This window comes from Dendroctonus ponderosae, unplaced genomic scaffold, assembly GCF_020466585.1.
Source record: "Dendroctonus ponderosae isolate FM_Combo_2020 unplaced genomic scaffold, Dpon_F_20191213v2 Dpon_F_20191213_2, whole genome shotgun sequence".
NCBI classification, from domain to species: domain Eukaryota; kingdom Metazoa; phylum Arthropoda; class Insecta; order Coleoptera; family Curculionidae; genus Dendroctonus; species Dendroctonus ponderosae.
Window position 1 is genome coordinate 1,808,896 of NW_026018165.1, and position 22,185 is coordinate 1,831,080.

The 22,185-nt window shown below is 32.2% G+C and overlaps 1 protein-coding gene across 1 annotated transcript in view; it reads right to left on the reverse strand.

Annotated features, from left to right (window-relative positions):
- Window positions 1-21,057, reverse strand: part of LOC109536930 (MOXD1 homolog 1) — a 31,693-nt gene extending 10,636 nt beyond the window's left edge. Inside the window, exons 1-5 of the mRNA XM_019903412.2 lie at window positions 20,852-21,057; window positions 13,138-13,735; window positions 3,431-3,586; window positions 2,335-2,508; window positions 511-796 (exon numbers count right to left, since the gene is read on the reverse strand). Of these exons, the coding sequence (XP_019758971.2) occupies window positions 511-796; window positions 2,335-2,508; window positions 3,431-3,586; window positions 13,138-13,701 (1,180 nt within the window). The 5' untranslated portion in view covers window positions 13,702-13,735; window positions 20,852-21,057. The remainder of the gene's footprint in view (window positions 1-510; window positions 797-2,334; window positions 2,509-3,430; window positions 3,587-13,137; window positions 13,736-20,851) is intronic.
- Between the last annotated feature and the right edge of the window lie 1,128 nt (window positions 21,058-22,185).

Below are 22,185 nucleotides of genomic sequence, written 5' to 3' on the forward strand. Positions count from 1 at the left end.
ATTCATGTAAAGACAAAATCCGATCAATTGTTTATTAATAGAACCAAAAAAAGCTAAAATAAAACCTATAGAAATTTAGTTATTATTTTATGAAACAAAATTTAAATTAATGACCAATAAAAGGATAACCAAAGGTCAGAACCAACAATTTCACAGAATTTTAGCGCTCAATAATTCTCTTTGTATTGATGGTAATCGGCTGCTGTTTTTCTCTCTCTTGATTTTTTGATATTTTTAATTTCTCTTGTATCTCATCGAATTCTCCTTTAACCCTGTTTTCATTTTACAAATTCGGTAGTAGTTTTGTTTTGGGGACACGCAATTATTAATAAGGAATTTTATCAAAAAGTCTGATAATTTTTCTATAAACACTTAAAAAATGCAATAAACATTTTAACAAATTTAACTTTTTTATTTGCATCTTTGCTCTATTTATTGAGAACTTTCACTCTAATTTACTGAAAGGAAAACTGGAAGCTATAACTATTATTAGAATCCACGTTTCCTTACCTTTAGATCCAATTGCCCAAGCTATTAAAGGAGTGAGACATTTTTCCCACTCCAGTGGCATATTGCTATAGCACAATCTTCCTTCTTCGTTGGCGAATTTTTCCCAAATCATCATGTTTGCACCTTCACCCAATTCACATTCGTGCATGATCATGTGATGAAGCATGGAGGTGTGATTTTCGCCAATAATCGGCTCAAACCCCGTTATATGGTGTTTGTCATTGAAAGTTGGTGCTTTGAACACTTTGCACCAGTAAATTGTATCCATGTTGCTTTCCAGTTGAAACTGAAATTATTGAAAAATTTACACAATAAATACTAAAAAAATCCGAAATTTTCGCTTGTTAAATCGTTAAAACAACTGTTTCATTCTTTAATTAAATTCGTATTTTCTTTTCTTCTTTATTTCTTCAATCTTCAAAGATCATAATCAGCGAAAGGTTATTTTGAAAAATCGCATATCGCCTGTGAGTTTTAGAAGAATGGATGTAATTAGCTAGATTATTACGCCTGTCAATTAAAAAATCTATGTTATAATGCATATTTCGTCAGTCGCCTTGTTCCAGCCATATTTGGATCTACGTAAAAACTACTTTTTTACGATTGTCCGTTACATAACGATAGTTCACAGTAAAAGCCGAGAATTTTATATTCAAAATAAAATCATTTAATACCTTGTTGCCATTCCCCGACCAATTCATGTTATTATCAGTCGCACATTTTTGAGAAATCCATCTAGATAGGCTCGACTCGAATATTAAACAATATACGTATAATTGAAATTCTCTATCGATGCCCAAGTTAGTGCTTTATTGGATTCATATAACGTCTGATAACGTAGGAATCTGATACCTGAATTTTATATTTAGTGGATGTTGTTCCCAATTTTAGAAAGGTTAAAGATGCATGTTTCATGTAGATCGACTGAGAATGGCCGAACGCTGTTGTAAAAATCGGTTTAATTAATATTAAGCAAAATATCCGTTTCGTAAAATATAGTTGAAAATTTAACATTTTTAAAATTTTTTTTTATATGAAAACCACCATAATGACTCGTATTTTAGTTTTAAAATTATTGTTGATTTTACAGCTTAAAGTGTAAATGCAAATGTGTAACTTTGTAAATTGTCTATCTAATGACGTATTAATATACAGGTACTTCCATTTGAAAAACAAAAGTTATATTACGTCCACATTGTTAACACCCTGTACAATGTGTTGATATTTTGGTTCCATAGAATTCTTAATGGATCTGTGGTGATTGGAAAAACGTATTTTTTTATATCTATAACTACGTTTTTTTGCTTCTACAATTAATTTTTAGATGCCATGTTTTTAAGCCAAATTTTACTAAAACGACGATAATCTGCCAACGTCGCAAGTAAGAAAAAACAATTTACGGTGCATATGCAGCGTTTCAAGCTGCATTCCATGAGCTAATGAAAAATGGGTAGTTCTATTTAAAAAAATACACTTTGATCTTGTCTGGCTTTTCTGAGACACTCTGTCCCATATAAGATATTTTTTAAATGTGCGCACTTTGTACGTCAACAAGTTTTATATGAAACTATTTTTCGAAAGTTCAACACCAACGGAAATAATGGCCTCTATCGCACTAAAAAACCACCCTGTATGTATTTGTTTCTTTATATGGTGCTCCATTATTGAAACTGAAAACTTGAAGCGCGAAAAAAGAAATGTTTTGCACTTCCCAGAAAAATCAGATAAACGAAAACCCAACGCTTCAAAATACTAACTTATTCTTTCAAGTTTACTTTCAGACAAGTGAAGTATTTAAATACGGTCTTAAATAAAAGAACTTACATTTTTCAATACTACATCCCAATTCCTGCTCTGGTCATTAGCTACTTTTCCTACTGGGGATGGTCCTAACAGATGCAGGCTTTGAACTCCTCTTTTCTCTTCATGATAAACCATTTCGCCTTCAAAACGTGGATCTCTATCATGAATGGCCCAGATTACTCGCACGGTATCCCCCTAAGAGAATAATTCGATATTGCACATTTACTCTTCAACCAAACTAAACTCTTTCTGCCCATATTGCGCCATCTAGTTATTTACATGAATGAACTTTGCATATATATTTTTTCAATATCACTAATTTCGGAGCCATGAAACGACGATTCTTCACTGAATCTTAAGTTAGTTAAATATAAGCTTTGTGTTGATTGCTCATGTTATATCTGTCCATTTCCAGTCAGCTAAACAACCTAATTGCAAACTAAACCGTTTCCCCATTTAGTATGTTAATTTATACATTCAAAATTCATCTCTTTCAAAATGACTGTGTGTGTTTGTGCTACCTTTGTCAACCCTGTGTCAAAAGGTCTGAGAAGACCTGAATGGCCTCACGTCTTTTGATCGTGTGTTTCAAAAACAATGGAATAGTGAAGGCTCACAAAGATTACATTTATAATTCATATTCATGTGCAAACTAGTCAAATCTGCTGAAATTTACGAGGTCAGTTCCGAAATTGTCAGTCCAAAAATGCTTCAAACGGTTTAAAACTACGTTAATGATTGAGTTGTAAAACTTGACGGAGTGAGCGATTTTTTAATTCAATCGCCTGCTGCGAAAGAGCTTATCTCTCTTGCCTCATTCCGAATAAGAGGCTTTGGAAGTTTTATCTAGTTCTGGGACGGCAACTTTCCATTTGCAATTTCGTTTTAGCTGCCTGGAAAAGCGAAACAAACTTGCGACACGTTTTTATTAACTCAAAAAGTCTCTATGACCATACAAATCTCATTTAATGAATCAGCAGAGTGTTATTTTCCTTGATGCTTTGGGGTTTTACGATGAAAAAATTGATAAAATACATGGATTTTTATTGATGAAACAAATATGTGTAACAGCAATAATTATTAAGTAATTTAATAAACTTTTAAGTCGAATACTTACAGTTAGAATATAGTCGTCTGGATCACAAGTATCCAACACTCTTCTGAATTCAATAATTGTGTGGGTGTCGTTTTGTTCTCCTCTCATTAAAGTGTAGTTATCGATTACATCTCGAACTGGTGCGCTTCCTTGGCTTTTGGACACCCCATGGCAATCCTACGAGGAAAATGATGATAAATAAATAACAATCCTATGATACGAGCATTTTGTCGCAAATATGTTGATATTTTATTTTAGTTTTTTTAACAAAAAATTTACACGATTTCTAACATTCATTTATCACGGAGAAACCATCGAAATGGAAGACTTTCTCTCGAAATGTAGAAAAATAGAGGAAATTTGCATTTACGTTGAGTCGCTCATTTAGTGCTTTGTTGAAGCTTTGAAAGAAAAATACTTATAAATAATCTAAATAAATAAACTAAACATTGCCAGCTTAGTTAAAAATAATCGCAAAAAGCTCTTTGTACAAAGAAAACCATAAACATAAAAATAAACAAAATCACATAATAGAAAGTCAGATCATCATTTCAAGTGTAGAAATAAAAATTGTCACGAAGAAAAACTACAATTTTTTTTAAATTGTGTTATATTAATATAATTGTTAAAAAAACTTAAGAGAACATATTTATTAAACAAACTTAAAATTCGAAACTTCCTTTATTGATGGACAGAAGATGGTTTTGAACTAACTTAATTACCAAATAAATAAAATTATTTGATTGCAACATTACTAGATATACATCCAGAACTACTTCCAACAATACGCTTTGGGTAGAATGTTTTTAAGTTGAATTTGAGAATTTGAATTAACCAATTTTATAGAAAGTTAACAACATAGAAATAAAGTAAAAAACAAAGAATAGACAAGTAATAATAAACAAAACGAAAAACGGTATGTAGACAAAAATAACTTATTTATTTGTTTATCAAAAATCTTTTAGGACGTTGATCGAATCAAACCAAATTGTGCATAAATTCTTGTTCTGAAAATAACTTTAAAATCATTGTTAAAATAAAAAATAATTGATGTATTATAAAATATTAATGTATTTATATAAAAGCGTATACATTTGTCATTCTGAATTTTCTATATCAACATTAGAAAGGTTGTTGGCTAGAACTGTTGTCAGTCCTGAACCAGTTTCAATGTGATTAGGTGTACCTGTAAGTTCATTAACTAAATAAATTTACAATGACAAAATATTAAACATTTTGCTCGAAAAATTATTGTAGACAAAAAATGTCCAGCTTGACCAGCTCTCTGTAAAAAATAAGTGAAAATTTGTCCCTCCAAATAAGACTTAATAATTAATTTATATGCAAGTTTTTCCATTCCGACACTGATACATTTTGCCATTTTAAACAAAATATTCCACATGCAGTTTCCTAAATAAACCATGTTTATTTTCAATTAATTTATTATAACAAACAGATTATGCGTGCACTAATTACACTTTTTTGCTGTCGCAATAATCGAGTTAAAATTGGAAGCACGCTTAGCTCTGTAAAATTTATATTTTCTTGGTATAAATTAAAATTTTTTACACTCTTTTCTATTCATCACTATTTCTATTTGGTGTATTCATGTTAGCGCGGCCCTCACAGTGTGAAAGTTCCACTTAGGATTGGATTGTGTTCAGAGTTGAATTTGAATTTTGTGAATTTCTCAGTAGGATTTTCAAATATACAAACTGTAGTTCAACTGGTAAAGACACATTTATTTGAGTGTTACCTTTCAGTTTTCAATCAATCTTGGTTTGGTCTGCAGACACGAATTTGAAAATTTCACAGAATCAATAAATCTTCCGAAACTTTCACAGTATATTCATATTTCCAATCTAGATATTTGCAGTCTTTAGTGATTGAACTAGCGAAAATTCACTTAAATGAGTGTCACTTTGCACTCTTCAATCAAAGTTCGTTCGGTCTGCAGACACAAATTTGAAAAAATCCGTAAGTTCAGCACAATTATAAAATCTTCTTAAACTTTCGCAATATAAAAACGTACTCTGCATCCTTTCAGCGTGAAAGTTTCAGGCTCCTAGTAATTGAACTGGCAAAGATGCACTCAAATGAGTGTCACCTTGTACGTTTCAATCAATTTCTGTCTGTAGATTCAATTTTGAAAAATTCTACAAATTCAACAGCATTTTCAAATTTATTGAAAGTTTTACAGTATATTCATGTTAGCTACATCCTCTCAGTGCGAAAGCCTCTAATGGTTCAACTGGCAAATATGCACTCATTTGAATATACTTCATGTTGTGACTAGTGATATTTAAAGGATTTTATGATAAAACACTAAATACTCCTGGCAAATGGCAAAATTAAAGTAAAAAAATAAACGTAGACGATTTGAGTGGACAAACTTGGCTTGTATTGGCGAAATAATCGAAAGGAGATATTTGAATAAAAAAATGTGGACGGAAGGACCCAACATCCCTGCACAGGAAACCATTATTTTTATGTGTAGTTCGTTCTTCTCTGTACACCTCGTAAAGAAAGAGGCCTCTGTTAAGACCGGATACAGGAAGCCGGGAACAACATCGGTCGTTGCGGCTGCATCAGACCGCGAAACGGCTTCTAATCTACAAGGAGTGAGGGTATAGAGTGAAACTATTCTATTTAATAAATAATGTTACAACACTGAAGTAATTATTTAAATACAATTTGTTCTTCTTCTTCAAACACTTAAATTTTTTGGTCTTTTTAGACGATTCTGCGGCAGGTTTTATTACAGCGTATACTTTATTTAATTATAGCGTGAAAACATAAGTAAAGCCTTCTTAATCGTTGACAGGCAATTAATCTATGATATGATAGTAATCAACTTCTTTAAAGAAAAACAGTGAAGTTCAGCGGACTTTTGCAGTAAACTTTCGCCACATAAATAAGACTTTTTTCATATGAATATATTACGCTAACCTAAGGCAGAAATCAGCAATTAAATTGCAGCAACAGGATATAAAGTTGATGAAAAATTTAATGAATCAAATTAAAGAAACGAATTCGGAAAACATCGAACATCAAGCATTTATATTTTTTTTCCGGTTAACTTTGAGAATGATTTATTGTTTCCGCGGATCAGTTAGATGCCGACATATTTTGTATGGCAATTGCCAAGTATTTCAAAATCCGTTTGTTGCAACTATTCCATTCTACACCAATCGGTTAATAATTACAGCTGGTCCTATTGAAAGGCAATTAATTATTCAGTTAATACAGTCTGGGGACAAACAAAAAAGTTCTGTGGGCCATTATTTGTATGTTTCCCGTGAAAATTGTGGTAAGTGGTACGGTATACATGTGGAATTTCAATGAAACCGTAAATGGAATCGAACGGCTGTAACTCTATCGGATAACACTGGGCAATTAATCGAAGCTTTCGCACGGAAAGATGATAACCCAATCAATTAAATCACATGCAGCAACCAGTAGTGCGATTATTCGGACAGCAACTAGAATTTCCCGTTCAATTATTTTAAATCCCACTCTATCCAAGTTCCAAAGATATTTTCGGAATCGGCTAATTAAAGCGGGTTTATTTTTGAAATTATTTAACCAAAAATATTTAACCTGAAAATTTCTTGTTGTGAGTGACGATAATGCAATCATAATTCAAATAAATCAAAAAATTTGAACATTTCTTCCACTAACGTGGGTTGATTGTTCGTTTCCAACTAACTGCCTGAAACTAACTCGATTATGCTTTTGAGACATGTTGTTAATCAAAATAAACTCATTTAGGTTTACACAGACACCAATTACTATAAAACTCCCGTAAACATCTATATCGGGTTGAAATCTTCTAAAAAAGCAATAGATTAGGTGCAAGAAACGAATTTATTTCTTAAATTTAGAAGCAAATCCGCCTATAGAAGGCTGATATTTTTTATTGTTTTCCTGCACACAGTGTGCTACCAAACAGTCTAATTATTCTTGAAATGTTTCCGTTAGATCGAGTGTTACATAAAAATAAAAATGTATAAAGTTGCCAAACAAAGTTTATTGTTAGATACAATTATACAAATTTGTTTATTGGCATATGTTTACAACTGAACCCATAATTGAGCCGTACTGAAATAAATTGAGCTGAAAATCCTTAAATATAAAATTAATGAACGTAAAACAGGAAACTTCACTTACCATCAAAGGCCTGTAGGGTGCCCTGATGTCTATTTTTAATATTTCTGCTTTTAATCTGGTATATATTCAAGTCACGGAAATATTTTACCCGACAAAACTTCACAATTTTTCTATATTTTATTTTTAAGATTTCAATAGTTTTGAAAAATTGTCTAAAAGTTTTCTGACATGAAATTTCTACATTCTCACAGAAACATGTCTTTTAGTATCATACGGGGTGATTCGAAATTGGCGTCATTTCTCTGGAGGTGTTGTCTGGCTGTGTTTTAGAAGAACAGAAACAATAGTAAAAAATATTAAATTGCTATTAAAAACTGAGAAATTTGCAAAAAAATATATTGGAAAGACCACAACAATGTTTTTCAAGGTAATCTCCCTAATTAACGTTACGAAAATACCTGTTGCTTCGTTATTAAAAACTCCGCTAACCATGGAATTATACAGAAAGTGACAATAAAATAGACAAGGATAAACGGTAAATTCAACAGGATTCGTTGAATGTGGAACGTATTTTTTCGAAATGTCAATTATTGTCGGCATAACCTAGAATTGATGTTTACAAATAAACATACATTGGAGTCATTAACTCCAAACAAGTAAGTGCCTGTGTAATCACCTGATTATTCACTCTTATCGAGCAATAATGTAATTATCTGTTAATGAGAAAACACGTTATTGCCTCTTTGACTTTTCAAAATTGTAGAAGTGTAGAAACTTTTTTAATATCACAAATTTTCGTAATTATATATATTAAGTATTTTAATATGCTACCAATTAAACATGGAAATAATTCAAAATAATACATAATAATAAAGTTGAAATTCGATTTTCAACTGTTAATATCTTCTAGAAATTATCAAAAAAAAATTGTTTTTAATATTTTTTTCGTCGGTATTCTCAAAGTGAGCTCCTATTACCCCTTAAAAAGAATAACGCCTTAATTTTGAATCACTCTATTTATATAAAATTTTTAAATTGTACAATTTAAATTGGATATTTTAAGATCATATAAATTAATAATTTAAATAATAAATTAATAAATTTAAATAAATAATAAAAATTAAATTAAATTAATTGGACAACATGAAATTATTTGATTTTCGGATTATCCTCTTAAATCGAATCTGCAGAATTGGATTAAAATAAATATACAAACACCTCCTTAAATAAATGGCATATATATCTTCAGATTTATTTAATATCCTATAAAACACCATTAGTATATTTTATTGAGAAATCAATGCACATGTGTTGACTAAAATTCATTTTCCAAGCAACTGCAGCAGCTTCAGACCTACCTTTTATTGCTCTGTAAATATAAATTTCCACCAGTTAAATCACAGTTTATTGCTTCCATTAAAGATAAAGAACTTCGAGATTGGGCATTGAGAAAAATTATTCTGTATAATAAAAATTACATAAATAGTGTGTGATTTATGGAAATTTAATATCAGATCAGATACAACAGCTTCTTTTGGATAAAACAAGATACCACAAATTCTCACTTTCTTTTAAACCTTGGGCAATTTTTCTTAGTGCTATTTGTCAATGTGGGTTGCCTCAGTTTAACGAGTGCATCAGGAGTTCTCTCTTCCATTAAAAGAAAATGAACTTTCCGCTATAAACCGTATAAACCTTTGCAGGTCGCACACATAAAGTTAAATTACGTTAGCCACTGTCCATAAAAAATGCGACTGAAACAGTCAACTTTTCGCACTGTATTTAAGACGGATGTTTCCAGCAAATCACTGTAGATTTTTCACGGTATTTAGTTTTTTTGGAGGCAAGTGATTAAGGAGGATAACAATAGCCTGTACTGTAATACTTTCACTAGTTTTATTTTAAAATGGAGCAAAAAAACTAAAAACTTATTAAGCATGAAAAGAATGTGTGTAAATTTGAAATCCTTTAAGCACTTTTTGACGAATTGTTAAAAGAATTCAATTTTTCAAATTTATGACACAGAAAAGTGTTGGTGAACTGGAAACCTTTGCTATAACGATTGGAGTATTTGTCCTTTTGAATAGAAAACCAATCTGTTCTTAACCGGAAATTTGGTTTATTTTCAACAAGACTGCGCCAATTTTTGTCACGTACTTCCAGCTCAACAATAGTTGAATAATAATTATCCAAATAAATTGATTGGGGGAGGAGGCCTTATTGAGTAGCCACCAAGATCTCCTGATTAAACGCCACTTGATTTTTTCATGTGGGGGTACCTAAAGTCTGTTGTTTTGAAAACTCAACCTGCATCAGTTACGAGAAAGATTTATTCCGGTAAAGACATCTAAATAAAATTACTCTACACATTGAAGGAAATTGTGATTCTGCAACTTGACATCCTCTGCCTTTGTTATCATTATTTTCAATTACAAATTAATCAATTTTCAATTATTTTAATTACGCAAAAATAGAATATAGAGCAAATAGAACTCGAGTAGTGACTAGTTCTCTATAAAGTTCTGTTCTAATCTCGCTTACACGCTACCTGATACGGTAATTTGTTAATCGGGAGCTTTGAAGTTCATCATTGAGTTTAAGTTATTTCAGGCACATCAAAAGTACATAGTACTCGACTGATCAAATCAGCGTATTCGAGGCTTTTACCATTCCAGATGAACTTCGTACAATTTTCACTATATAATTTTGGACGACTTATTTATGCAGGATGCATATTTTAGAATTAAAGTTGCCATTTGTCGTGCTTATCCATCCGCGTAAAATCTCATAATTTTAACGTACGCGGAAATTACCATAAAAAGGATGTAAAATGGTTTTATGTGAATATCAACCAATAAAATCAGAGAGTTTATCCTACTGCGAAAAGTTAGTGGTTTGTACGTTGATTTTTCTTAACCCATTCCTCTCTCTATTGTACAATTAATTACTTAACTGTGTATGGCTAAAATAAATCAAACTATTGGGGGACAGTTGCTGTGGTTGCTTCTGGAAATCAGGCTGGTTTAGGGGACAATCTGTCTTAATCTTAATCAGTTTACTGTGTGGTTCAATGTAGAAAAGAGTCGATCATTTTTCTGGAATATTCCAACTGTTTAGATCTCAAGTCTTAGTCATATTACAGTATAATATGCTTTGGTAAAACCATATCCTGTGTTCAACATATGTAGCACGAGCACATGCACAAGCAGGTGATACGAGCAGCTGGGCTCATTTGCCAGAGGGTCTTTTTGATACATTACACATTCTTTGTTTATGTTGAAGGGGAAATATTCCCTGCGGACAATTCTAGAAGGTCCAGCTAATTCAAGTTTTAAAAATAGCTCAAAACTTCCTGCATTTAATAAAGCCTTTATTCAATAAGTTTTAAGCGACTTTCTCCTCGCTAGAAAAAAAATCAAGCAAACGTAGATTATTCTGGCAGTTATCCGACACTAATCAGCCAGCACTCATTCGCACACACACTTTTAAGGTCGATTTACTGGCAAATAATAAAACCGCAAATTTAATAACCTTTCGCAGAGTTTTTCATGGCTTATCTCATTAACTCAATCATGCTTTATTGGGCTTCATTTTGATGGAAAGAACTTTGACTTTAATGGATACAAAAAAGTTTAGTGAATTAAAAAACACACTGGGGCATTTCCTGTATATAAAAGTGACAATTTTCAATTAATTTTTAATTTAATCCATTTTCGGCTCATTTCATCCAGTGCCACTGGCATAATTATGAAGCTGCTACTCATGCTCCTGCCATGATGGTAAATTTGAACAAAAATGTGAATGGAAACACGCTTTTTAGGTTGATCAATCGATGGTTTTTTTTTATATCATGTCAGAAATGGATTTTTTCGCTTCCACAGTCCAGAAGCTTTTCAAAATTTTTGTGATTTTACTATTTTGCAATTAAAAACTAAATTGGGAATTGAAATAAAATGCGTTAATAGAAATGCTCTTTTTGTTAGTTTAAAATCTGTACCCAATGTATTGGGTATACAGCAAATGTAAGAGAGAACTCGCGATTTTTGAAAAGATCTTCAAAAGCTTCATTTTTTTAGAGTTGTCTAGTTTTATCATAATTTTGCCCACACATGGACATCTTCAATTGCTAATTTCTTATTTAATATTTAGTTGAAGTCTCAATTAAATTGAGATATATCCGTAAAAGGAAACCGGAAATGTTATTTAATTTTGTTACAATTCGTTCAATATGTCATTCGTTTATTTTCTTTTAGTCAGAATAGGAACTTTTTGGTTTGTCCGAAATATTATTAAGATCACGATGTTTTAATGAAATTCTACTATTTAATTCAATTTTTTTATTTAATCTGAGATGTTTTCATCTTTTTAAATTATTAAATTTAGGCGTTATTTCACGTACAAATTTAGGTAACAAATCTAGTTCTACTACTAATAAGTTTATTAATACATTTAAGTCAGATAAATGGTTAACATTAAGCATATAGCTTTAGTTTGTTATAAAGCATGTTTTTGGAAAGCATTAGAGTTATTACAACCCAATATTCATTGCAAAATCCTACATAATCTGCTTATAAAAACGGTCGAGAAGCGTGTAAACAAAAGCCACCTCAAACCAAACCGAGATAAATCACACAGAAATTCGAAACAACAAAATATAACGTTTCATTTTATAAACGGGGTGAGAAAGTGCTTTATTTGTTTGAGAAAATTTGCTCATACAATCGCGTTAAAATGAAATACTAAAATATGTTTTTTTGAACATTTCAGACTGAATCGGAATTACTTAAGTCTCCTTTCGCAAAATTTTAAGCGTATAATTTCGCCCAAAACGAAGGCTAGTGGCCAGGAAATAAAAGTAGTCTTTCGAGTGAAAAGCGTATCGCAAACGACTGAAGTTTAAAAATTATATATAAAGAATCCAATGTGCCACCTGATAAAAATGCATATATTTTGCAAAACTTTTATGAGCAACTTACTTTAACAAATCTATTAAAATATTAAAAACTTGCTACGTCTACTTTCAATTTGGCTTGGAATTTTGACAGTTAAGTGGTTCTCCTTTGTTTTGCTGTGAATGTCGTTTTTGCTAATTGTTGACTACGCACAAGGCAAAGTAAGAAACGAATATTTTTAGGGATAAAATTTTAAAGTAATGGAGGACGGTATTGAATAGTATCATCAAACATTTGACGAATTAACGGTTAAGAAAACTTTGATGAAAAAATAATTAGCGCAAGGCAATGATATTGACTATTATCGAAATTGTGTCGAAAGCATTCTGGCTATTTTCAAAACCTCTTGTAGACGTAAATAATTCCCGTTTAACTTGAATTACATTTTTTTAAAGCACAACATAGATGGAAAGAAAAAAAACCACTAAGTGAGAGATAGGAATAAAATATGTAGTGTTGATTCTTTATAAAATGTAAACATTCAAATATTGAACGACAAAACACAAAACAATGAGCAGCATGGAAAAAGAAACTCAACAACATTGATGAAAAAACATATCTTGACTATTTGGCTACTTTCAATGAATACCACAGAGTAAGCAAGCACTTACTTATAAACAATATAAACGACATCACCTAGTTTTTAAACATAAAGTTTGTACTCACCAATAAAACGGGCTTCAGAAGCTGATCGTCCACCCATCCCATCACAATATCTGCACCTTCCATTCCTCCAGTTTCACTAAACCCTATTCCTACATATCCCAACGTCTTTGCTTCCACTCTGAAAAGAATCTCTTGGTGTCTGGGTTGCCATCTGAGAGTCACTAAATTGTCATTGTCCAGAGTCATTGAATGTGTCCAAACAATATCCGACTCTCTTTTTGGTCGATGCACCACATCCGCATTTTCACTACTCACATCGGCTGTTTGCTCGAACAAACTCGAAACTGGATCAACAAGATTCGTTAAGCCTTTTTCCAAGTTGTAATTTTTCTGGGCTTCTCTTCTAGGCCTCTTTGGGCGCATCGGAGTTCCACTTTGAGGTAAATATGCATAAGCTTCTGAACGAGATAATAAAGCTGATTCTATATTTATTTCGTCAATACTATTAACCAGTTGAATGTGTTTTACGTATTGATCCAGCAAATCTTCAGCTCTAATTAGAGTGGTTGCTGATAAAGCATGCAGCAAGAGGTAGATTGGATAGTGGTTGTAATAGTAACGCATTGTGATAGTGTGAAAGTTCCTACATATAGACTGCCTGCAAAAATAAATCATATCTTTAGATGTCTTCAAACCTTAATTATAATCAATTAAAACTATTGCATAAATCAAACAAAAGGCTATTTAAGAAAACGAAACCGAAGCGCGGCTATTATAAATCACCCATAATTAGAACTTCCTTCTTTTAATAGGACGTAAACAAGTTTGAAAAGAAGACATGTGAATGAGATGGAAGCAGTCGCAATTATGTGTATTTAAATGAGCGTCTGGATTTTTCATTATAGCACGGAAACGGATTATGAATATTCAAGTTGATTGTCGTTGGGTATAAACATGTTTAACCTAACAGAACTAACAGCACATCTTCAATCAACGATACTTTTTCCGTTTAAGTGAGTGGCTTTTATTGAGGAAGTATGTTGTGAATATAAAATGAGAGCAATATTCAATGATTTAAAGAGGATCTGATGATGTCTACTAATTATTTCTAGAGTGAAACTGCATTTAATCAGTTCAGAGAATTAGATTGGCGCATTTTATATGCCAAATCAACTGGTTTGAATTTAAATTAAGGTTATATTTAATTAACCGAAAAAAAAAACAAAACCTCCGAAGTCGATGTAGTTAATTTCGAAACAATTTTTAAAATGGTCTTTCTTGGGTTCGAGCAATCTCGTCTTTGTAATTGGGCAGCCAGATAATATGGTCTAGCTCATCGTACGAAAATTTCGATAGCTTAGCGAAATTGGGATTTCTGAGTGAAAGTTTAAGTGAAGCATTGAGGATATAGAATATATTCCACCTTATAATAGAATTTCGACTAAACTATGCTTTAAAATAAAAATCAAGATTTGGAAAATGATGTATTGATGCATTTGGAAGCAAAAAAAACAAAATTAAAAATCTATGTGGTATTGAAGTATTAATTCGATGTAGAATATTAGAAAAATTATTATTAAGAAAAAAGCAATTGATGTAGGATTTTCAGACAAGATAAATCCTTTCAAACGGAAACGGCTGGGCAAAAGTAGAAAAAATACTCTAGTCCGAGTCGACTGGAAAATAACTAAAATTGCTTCTAATCCAAATGAAAGCTTGATCTAATTATTTGAATTACTTTTTTAATTAAGGAAAAGAGCGATTGACATTCTTTTAACTATCCATTAAATAAATGAATTCTTATTGGTTTAATCTCGAAATTCTAGAAAATCTTTTATTAATCGCCCTGCAGCAATTGTGATGTTTAATGTGCTGTTATCAGATTGGAAAGCATCAAATTTTCATTAAAATATATTACTCCGAACTATTGGTAATAAAAGAAGACCGAAAGAAGTCTAATATTAAATTCCAGCTGCGTTTTAAATAGGAAGGAACATAATTTTCTGCCACGTAAAAACACTTGATCTGAAAATGTAGATATATTTCATCAAATAAAATCATTTGGAAGTTCACGCTTTTAAATAAATTTCCTAAAACGAATTCCCATTAATTAGCTAGTAATCGTTGGCCTTGACTGTAGACTACTTTCCGCCTGTTAGTGTTGTTGGCTTTTGTTTTTTTACGAGTTTAAATTTTATTTAAGACGCTGAACCCACCGACACAAAGTGGTCAGACTTCCAGCTAAAACCCAAAAGGATTTTGCCGATGGGTATCCGCAGGAATCTTAATGATAATTGATCTAATAGTTAACGTAACATACTGCAGATGCTGACTAGATTTAATATCATATGCATCTTCAATTCATATATATATTATCATCAGTTATCATATTCCAACAAAGAAGATTTTACATATTTTTGAAAAAATTTGAAGAATTGTCTAAGAAATTGTTGGATCTATTGTCGCAAGGTTGAAATACATTGCTCAAGTGCCAATGAATAATCTATACAATTTTAAATTGTCTGTGAAAATTGTGGTTTTGTAGGATTTAAAATGTAAATAAAAAATGGGCGTTGGAGGAACAACACATCTTTTTTCATGCATGAAAAGGTTTGCGACTGAAATATGCCCGGAGTCCATTGCACTTGAAATCTATTGTTTTAGATCCAAGACAGGTTCTGCATTATATTATGCGGATTGGGTAGATAGTGTGACTCATTATCGTCGTTGGTGAGAATGCTTAAAGAGGTAATAAGTAACGAAAAATACAGCTACAACGGTTACGGGCAAGACTATTGGTGAATTTTAAATTCACGAACATTTAATTTTGAAGATTTTTTTAGCAAATAGTTTTCTTCACTTCAGCTTTTGAGTGACACGATGTAAGCCACTCGTGCTTGCAAAATGACTTAACATCATAATTCTCCTTTATTTACCAACCAGCTTCTGCCCACTTTGCTGGGTTATGCCAATTAGAAATTATTATTTAGCGAGCTTTCCCCATGTTAGCTAGAAGATCACGGAGAAACTGACGCTAATCTCTAGAGAGCTATCAATGAAAATAACGATTTATCTCTTTGCAACGGTATTTATATGCTGCTGTTTTATAGCTGTAGAGCTCCAGAGTTTGTTGTCCAACTGTTCTCGATCGGCTTACACAAGTCTACATGTTTTATTTATTGCGCTTTGTCGCAATTTTACGATCAACAGCTATATACAGTGAAGCTATGTGGTAAATAAAATGCTTAATTAACGGAACAAAAGACACAACAGAAGGCGCTCGTTGACGGGACTACTGCTCTCTTCCCCAATTTTTGTACATAACTTTTTTACTCGGATTTAGGCAGTTTCAGATCAACAAGAAGACTTGAAGTAGTCAGTTACAGTACAAAAAACTTGTTTGATTGAATTGGTTTTATATCGGTTGTATTTCTCAAAAAAATCAATAAACCGGCCACGTTTCGTAATTGAAAAATTAACTTTAAAACGAAATTTAAATAAAAATGAAAGTGAAACCAATTAAATATGAATAGTGATACAAAAATTTTTTTTTTTTGGTCCCTTTTGGTTAACTGTTTTCTGGATTCACGAAAGGAAGTTGGGAAAATAATTTTAAATTATCAGTTTCTCACAAAAAGGCGTAGTTCAACTGTCACAATTTTCACTCATACATAAAAATAAGTAATTTTGATGTATGAATCAAAGTATGAAAATTAAAATTTTTTCCGATTCCTGAATTTGAAAGTGTTACTTTCCTGAAGTGACACTTTCAAACATTATCAGTAAATAAAAAAATAAACCGTCGACATACATTTGCGTTTAATCTCATCGTATACGCAGAGAATCAATTTTGAAAGGTTTGTACATGCAAGAGCAAATCGAAACGTATACAAAATACCTCTTTGTTTAATCCGGGATTATTTGAAGGCGAAAATAGAGCAGCAAATCGTGTTTCAATTCATTCGAAAATGGAACAATGCGAAAGACAAATTGCAATTTTCGTAGCAAATCTCCGTTGCAAAATTCTTCATTTGACTCGATGAATTTTACCCAGTTGTATTATGAATATTTGTCTCTTCCACTCAAAAATCAATCAATTTTTGAGCGTTTTAAACCAAAAAAACTGGTAATAAATATATATCATTAAATCGAACCTTTTTACTATTTAAAAAAATATTGCCCATCCAACTTTACGCAACAGATTAACCATTTGGCTTCAAAATATTCAATTTTATGCTGCAATATCTCCCATATAACTCTTTGGCGTTCAATGTGCATCCAATTTTGCAAATTTATCTTTCGCTTACACGTTAGCTAATGGATGTCAAATAATTTCTCGCAAAATGGACGAGTTTCATTAAAAGGACTTTGTTTATATGTAGAGCCGGCATAATCTGCAACAACCATTTTTGCAATACGGCAAACCTCCGAATAATTATAAAATTGCGCCAAAAAGTGTGCAGTAACTTTTCTGGAAACTCATAAAAGTTTCTAAGTATTTTTGCGTCGCCTTTGGCGGAACAAACAGTAGGTCAATTTAACTTTAATCTTAGAAGTTAAATACATAAGTCGGGAAGTTTGTTATATTTTAAAAATTAAGCTGTGTTGAGATCAGACTCCAATTATCTTTATCTGTTGTGGATTATGGAAAAAAATATAAAAAAATTTATATTAAGTTTTTTTACTGTAGGTTTAGGTTGTTTTTGAGTATTTTCAATGTGTGGTTTTTGGTAGTTCTTTAACAAATTGTTTAAAAAAATGTTAAAGCCAATATTTGATAGAAATTCGGTTCTCACTTAAAACAATTAAATATATGGTCTCAAATTTACTTGCTAGCATGAGGAAGCTCACAAGTTGCTTATAGAAGCGTGTGGATTAATCGGTAATTTTCATAATTCGGTCATCATTCGCTAAAGACAATTTAAGCTAAGTTCAAATTTGAAAAGCTTGATTAGTAACATAACGATCACTCTGCTTATTATGAACAATTCATCTTTTAAAGCTTGTATCCAATGAATAATTTTCGGTTCCGACTCAACAATCTTTTCTGATGTGATTATAAGGAGCCGAGAGCTATTAGTTTCGTGTATACAGGCGCTTAGTGTAAGAAAACTTGCGTATAACTTATAACTGGCCCATTCTTCCTCGTGTATGTAATAGCCTACAAACAACTTTCCTGCAGTGTCGGCTCAAACTATTTTATGCTTCGTGGTCTGTCAGCTTTCATAACTAAATCGAACAATAAAATGTGTTGTTTACAGAAATTGAATCAACTGGTTCTTTGATTTCATTTTCATGATGATTTCTTTGATTTCGTAAGTTTTGACAAAGATAAACATTTTGATGTTGATGAAAATAATTCGAAAAATTTTAGGCCACCATAAAAACTATTTCTTCCTGGCGGTTCGCTAGCACGAGTGGCTTGCATCTTCAAGGGTAGTTGCTGCAAATATTTTCTTAGAACTTTATGTACCTACCAATTTGCTTTTCGCATTTGCAATCTCTGGTATGAAAAGACGAAAGTGGTGGATTGCACCGAATGAAGTTCTGACTAAAAAATGATCGGAACACTTGTGATTTGTTCCTGCAAGTGGATTTATTGCACGCAGACTCTCAAAAAACTTTAAAACGGTTTCAATCTAAAGTCAACCTCCAGGACGCTTCTTATATATTTTGAAACTTTCTGTATAATTTTTAAATCACTCCAATTTATATTTTCATCTAAGCATGTTTGAAACTGGTCAGGATTTCGGACTTTTGGATTTTCGTGCAAAATAATTTATTTTTAACATTTCGCAAGCACGATGCAACGAACTAGTTGAAAAACACGCGAAAAGTTTCAGCTCCGAAATAATCGAAATTTTCGGTAGATTGTAGGCGTTTTTTGGGCATTGACGATCTTTAAGCGACGAGTTCTTGCTTATTATTGATCCAAAAACTTTATAAATGCATTTTTGTGAGCTCCTTAAGTCAAAAGGAAATCTACATCATGATGGTCTCAAACAAGCGAGGAATGCAACAAACTAAACTAGTTGAAAAATACACCAGAAGTTTCAATTCCGAAATAATCGATATTTTCGGTACATTTTAGGTGTTTTTTGGGCGTTCACGATGTTCAACCGACTACTTATTCCCTATTATTGACCCAAACACTTAAAAAATGCACTTTTGCGAGTTTATTATGTCGAAAGGGGTCTATTGAGATAAAAAAAAAACACGCATGTAAAATTTCGATTTTTTGCCGAAAATTTTTGCATCTTTAGAGGCGGTTTCCTCGGGGCAGCAAAGAAGACATTATTTTAAACAACTGCCTTAGAGCCCGGAAGTTTATTGATCAAATCACTCATTCGAAGCCGCTACTGGCTGTCAGTAAGAAAAGAAAAATTCAAATTAAATTTTGTCTCCATCCTTGTTAGACGTATTTTGCTTCAAAGGTTCAAACAAAACACCTCTGATGATGTAAGCCTCTCATACTTGCGAAACGTTATAAAGAATTTTTTTCGCACCAAGTGAAAAATTTTGATTTTGAAAGACAATTTATGCAAAACTGGCAAAGTCTAATGCAAAATGGCTCGTGATGCGTTCACGAACCATTTTTGCTGTTTTTCTATGGTTATTTTTGTGGATGGATGAAATCCTTAACCAAATGGCATCAATTGAACTTTAAACATGATGAAAGCCGAATAAACAATACAATAAATAATGAGAGTTTTGTGTAAGGAAAACGTTTGGGAAAAAACTCAAAAGAACTAAACCCTGTATACAGCTGCAAAGAAAATGAAGAAAAATTTGAAATAAAAAGTACAAATTACGATTTACTAAACAAGGAAACAAAATTCAGCTAATGAGCGCTAAATGTCGCGTCCCACTAAAGACACCAGCTGTTTGTACAACGAATGAATCATAGCAAATAATCAAGGCTTGTTGCAAACCCTTTTAAACAAAAACTGAGCACTAAGGAAAATTGTTGTTTTATGAGGCTCTTGATTAAATTTCCAAAAAAGCAGTCCTAATTCTTATAAACATACTAAATTTTATTTTTATCCCAAATGCACGAAACGTTAAAAGGCCAATTTCGAAGATCTACATGAGAGAAACGAGGCAAAAAATATTTTCAGCTAAAACTATGCCTATTTGGTAATAAAATCTGGTGGTTACAAACGAGCGGTAGTAACATACACATTTTTTAATTTTCCTTGGAATTTTACCATCTCATTAATTCTTTGAGGAAGATTAAAAATGTGGCTTTTAACAAATGTTTAGCCATGTATAATGCTAATATTACCTAGATCAAGTTGTGTTAAAAATTGAGCACATTTTTGTTCTCCCCTAAGAAGGTATCGTCTTTTTCTCGGGGGGATTCCTAATGTTGTGGACGTGCGAAATATTTTAAGTAGAATTTTGCCTCTTTTCCATGGAAGATGACGAGTGATATTTAATTCACTCTTTGTACGTGATCGTAACGTAGTAAATGGTTCGACACAGCAATAAATTGCGTTTTCTTAGTAAATTTGCTTGATCAATACATAATGTCGATGGAATTAGAATGAAGAAAATTAGTTGCTTAACTAACTTTTCGTTGGCAATTTTCAAGAAATTTAGAGATCATCAGGAAAAATGTTAACTGCCTTTGAACATTTTTTTGTGCACTAAATTGCTCAACCACTGGACTCATCAATCAAATCAACCATATACTTATTTTGCAAACAATTAGAGCTTGGGGCATTACGCTCGTGGTTAGTTACCTTCGAACGTACTTACTTACTTAACTTACCTATAGAATCCAGGACTCAATCCTAAATAATCCAAAGAAACAGACACACAGAACTACCGATAAAAAACTGAACTCATTCCCGATTTAGATCGATTCCGGTCGTCTCTACAGTTCTTTATCCTTCTCGCCCGGTTGCCGGTACGAATTTAATGCCTGATGCGATGGTCTGGTACCCAAGCCGGGGGCAACCCTCTTCCTTTCCTACCATGCACATCATCAATTGCGGCACACCGGCTACCTACAGATGCCTTTCAATGGACGGGCCATCGTTGGTTGCACCATTCATTCCAATAATTATGGCTTTAAATCATTATACAGATACAAAATACTCAGTAGTGACTAATGTTTTATGTAAAGCTTTTTCAGGTAACCATCCAATTGATTCCACTCCAGTTTTGACTTCTTCATCTACACCTTTTTTGTTGCCATTAGCTTTTATAGTACTACCCATTTCAACTACTTTAGCAGCTTCTGGTTCTTTACGTTCAATGTTGTTAACAATAGTATGAAAAGCAACAGAAACTGAGGAGAATCTTTAGGATTCCGTGAATTAAATGACCTCCTGTTGCTTCCTAAGCCAATCTGCAGACCTTCGTTTCTACAGAATTCAATTGAATCAGCCACACATGCTTCAAAAGCAGTTCTCTCCATCATACTCCATACAGGCTTGCAGATTTCATATTTATACCTTTAGAAGCAGACAACAATTCTACAATTCACTTCAATCTGAGAATAGTAAATACAAAAAGTTCACCAAAAAGTGTTGGGCTTATAGGACAAGTACGAAGTGCAAAAGTAAAAAAACAAAAAACATAACACCGAAAGAACTGTACGGTTTTATTTAATTTTGCCATCTTCTTAGTGAAAACGCATTATCGTGAAGTGGTTCGTCGAATAACAATGTGTGAAAAAGCCTTTAATACAAATTGAATGGCTTGCTAAAAAGTAAATTGTTTGCAAAAGTGGTTTATCCAGAATTTCTTCCAGTCAAGAGCAATAGCAGATAACATAAAAGTCCCTCTTGTGGATATGGTGGAAAATGTGTTGCATTTACCATTGACGGCAGAGTGATAAGCTTTATTTATTCCTGCAGTCGAGCAAACGTTGAAAATAACAGAAGCTTACGACTCATGAAAAGCACTACAAGAGAAGTCAATTGTGAAAACAATTCTTAAAGTTTACTACTTTTTAAATGGACTGTGCTGAGTCTCGCAGTGTTGAAACTGCTAGAATTCTCACGAGGAACAGAGACTGAGAGAAATTGTGGCAGATTTATTAATTGTTTGCTTTTTTATCAAGAATACTATGTCGTAAAGTTGTTTCATATGTAAATT